The 3,312-nt window shown below is 39.1% G+C and overlaps 1 protein-coding gene across 1 annotated transcript in view; it reads right to left on the reverse strand.

The window, feature by feature from the left end:
- LOC101856480 (twitchin) overlaps positions 1–3,077 on the reverse strand; it is a gene marked incomplete at its 3' end in the record, with an annotated part of 4,317 nt that extends 1,240 nt beyond the window's left edge. Inside the window, 4 exon segments of the mRNA XM_013090001.1 lie at positions 363–514; positions 1,031–1,184; positions 1,882–2,187; positions 3,030–3,077. Coding sequence (XP_012945455.1) covers positions 363–514; positions 1,031–1,184; positions 1,882–2,086 — 511 coding nt within the window.
- Positions 3,078–3,312: the final 235 nt, after the last annotated feature.

Genomic DNA, 3,312 nt, shown 5'->3' on the forward strand with positions numbered 1-3,312 from the left:
AATCAGCATTGTCATATTCAAATTGTTTGCCACTTGAGATACAGGTGGATCGACAATGGCGGATTAAAAAAAAATCAACACTGCCCTATTAATACTACTATTACTGTACAAATTCATTTTATCCCCCCCCCCCCAACAGATCTTTTAAACATTTCCTAATAAAAAAAAGACGCTTACGAGAAACAAAAGGTCACACTTTAAAAAAGACAAAACAACTCACGAAAAATAAGTAGATTCTATATACGAATCAACAAATTTCACTCCACAATGGACAATGAAGTAATTAATTGTTTTGCCTTTTTTCTCTTATAGAGTAATATTATCGACCTGTTATAATTTCAAGAAAAAGATTATCAGCTCACCAAGAGTTCTGAACATTGAAGTGGCCGGACTTGGTTCGCTCAGCAGTCCATCACGTGACTCGACTCTGACTCGGAAGCGGTAGTCCTGGGCAGGTTCAAGGTCACGCACGATGTAGTGGTTGTTTGGAACACGACGAGCGAGTTCGCGCCATCTGAAGTACATAAGACCATACTTGTCTGAGTTGGATTGAATTTTTGTCCTTCTAATTATTTTCATTTTGTTTTAAATTTGAATCACTTGGCTGTTTTTTTGTTGTTGTAAGGGCCCTTGACAGATTTTTTTTAAAAATTAAGAAAAAGAGGTACTGGCCTATTCATCAAACTATCTACCATTCATTATCTACTTAGCCTATATTTCGGCCTGTCACCCCTAAGTTCAACTCTTTGCCCAAACATATACTTACCCTTCCAACCAGCTATCTATTCATGCTATTACTTCTCTATTCATTTTATTCGTGCCTCAAACTATCCGTCTTTTGAAAATTTATTTCTCAGAATATCTTTGTTTTTATCCATTTATCTACCGACCCACCCATCCACTGACCTATCGATCCTACCAATTACCCATGCACTCACCCATTATTCCGTAAATCTATCTATCTATCTATCTATCTATCTATCTATCTATCTATCTATCTATCTATCTCCATGTTAAACATCCCGCCCACCTGAAGGAAGGTGGTTCCTGCATCTCCACCATGTACAAAAGAGGCTCGTCCGAGCGGTCAAAGGCCGGGATGTCCACTCTGTTCCACTGCAGCCTGGCGGTGTCCTCGTCTATCTCCACGATGGTCGGACGGCCGACCGGTACACCGGTGAACGCTGTCGCGAACAAACGAATCACCATTAATAGTTATTCGTGGTTAGGGGTAATAAGAATATCATCCGATTACAACAGCCAACGCAGATACAGATTTCTTTTAATCATTAAAACATTAGAGCATTGGAGCACTTGATTTTCATTCAGAGAAAATTACAAGTTTCCAATACACCTTTTGTAGTTCACATCATGACACATAATGACACTAGTTATTTCTAAATATAGAACTTAAATGAGGAGAAGTCTAGAATGGTGGTAGAATTGTCTCCTAGAATTAGGGACTATGAATAAAATATTAGATTATTAGTAAATATTCGATGTCTCCATTGACACACCCCAGAAAAAAATATCCAGGAGTTTGGCTACATCGACCTCGCCTGTCAGGGCCACCTCGGCCTGGTGGGGCATTCAGTTCCAGTTAACTTCTATAACGTACACTTAGCTACATCGAATCGAATTAATAGCTTCTGTGTGCAAGCCAAAGAGCCATTATACCGTAGACACTCAGTCTGGTAGAAAATGGTATGACAATTGATTTCTTTCTATGTAAGTCCAATACCTTTAAAAGTACTTTATAAAATACAGAGGTCAAGAAAAATATAAACAAAAGTAAAAAAAAAGTTTATTCTGGCGATGTAACGACTCTTAAATTCCCAACAGTACATAAAACAAACAAACAGGATAGTTCTGGATACTCACATTTCGCCCTTGGAATCCATACAGGCTCAGTGGGCTGACTCACTCCGTATGGAGTCTGCGCACGCACTCGGATGTTGTAATCCCTGTCGGAATCCAGATCAGACAAGTACAGGCTTGGTTTACGCACTCGACTGGCCAGGGGAACCCATTCCTCGCTGGGCAGTTTTTGAGCCTCCACTCTGTAGGAAACAGGTGGCACAGACATAGAGCGCCCGCTTGGGATCTCAGCAGGTTTCCATCCCAACCGAATGGTCTCTTTGCCGATGTCGGAGATGTAGGGCCGGCTCTTGGGCAACACAGGACGCACTGTGGATAGAGAGAGAGGGTTGGGTTGGTGAAAGTGGGTGGACTTTCCTGTGGAAAATTACTGAACAGCTGCCAGTCCATAGAATTAATCTATAAAATGGAAGAATGAATTAACAGTGAAAGTAAACATGTTTTAATATGTAAATGGATAAGAAAAAGAATGGATATTTGTAAACTTATTTTGAAGTACTTTATCAATTTGTTTTTGACTTAAGAGGGGTTGAATGCTGCCCAAGTAGGAGTAGATCTATGTAATAAAAGTTCTAATCCACCAAGGGACATTTGTATAACAACATATCAGTTAAAAATGAACTTAGGCTTCCCAACTTGACCTAGTACGAAACCACATTTTCTCTTCTTTCAGAGGGGTCACATTTGGGTTGCTATGACATTAAACGCGAAAGAACGTGTTTTAAAAGGTGGGGGGGGGGGGCAGAGGAAGGGGGTTCCAAGTTAACTAGCACTGATTAGAATGCATCCATCTAATCATTTATTGCCCATGTTCTTATTCTGTAATTGATTTATTCATTTATGTATTTATGCATTCTTTTGGTAAAGCATTTTCCATAGACTGCACCAAGCGAGCTCTATGCCAGCCTGTCCGCCAATTAATATGAGGGCCTGTGAATCTGTTTAATGTTTATACGTCTGCAACGCCTGTTCATGACATGCATGTGGATATTTATGTATGTATATATAAAATACCGTATTCATGTATATATAATATATTATTGTTACAACATTGTCAACCAGATTTCCACACGTGGATCAGTAATAGCACATGTAGACTTTTATGTTACTTCGTCTTCGTTTTAAATGTATCCATCTTTCCAATAACATACCTGGTGTCTCCGAGTCTCTTATGATACTCCTCTCTCTTGTTCTGCGCTCTGTGGAAGATATATTCAAAGTGCTTTATATCAATATATCATTATAATGCATTCCCCTGGGTCAGTTTTGTACATGCGTTGGGGCACATCCAGTTAAAACCTGTCAAATGGTTACCGTTTACGTGCTTTTTTCAAGAATTCTCAAACTTTTTAAAAACTTACAATAATTTCTAAATGCATTTTCAAATGCATCGCAACTTCTCTTACCCTCTTAACACTGCTAGATTATGTAACC

The sequence above is a fragment of the Aplysia californica genome, unplaced genomic scaffold (genome assembly GCF_000002075.1).
Source record: "Aplysia californica isolate F4 #8 unplaced genomic scaffold, AplCal3.0 scaffold01101, whole genome shotgun sequence".
Taxonomy (NCBI): domain Eukaryota; kingdom Metazoa; phylum Mollusca; class Gastropoda; order Aplysiida; family Aplysiidae; genus Aplysia; species Aplysia californica.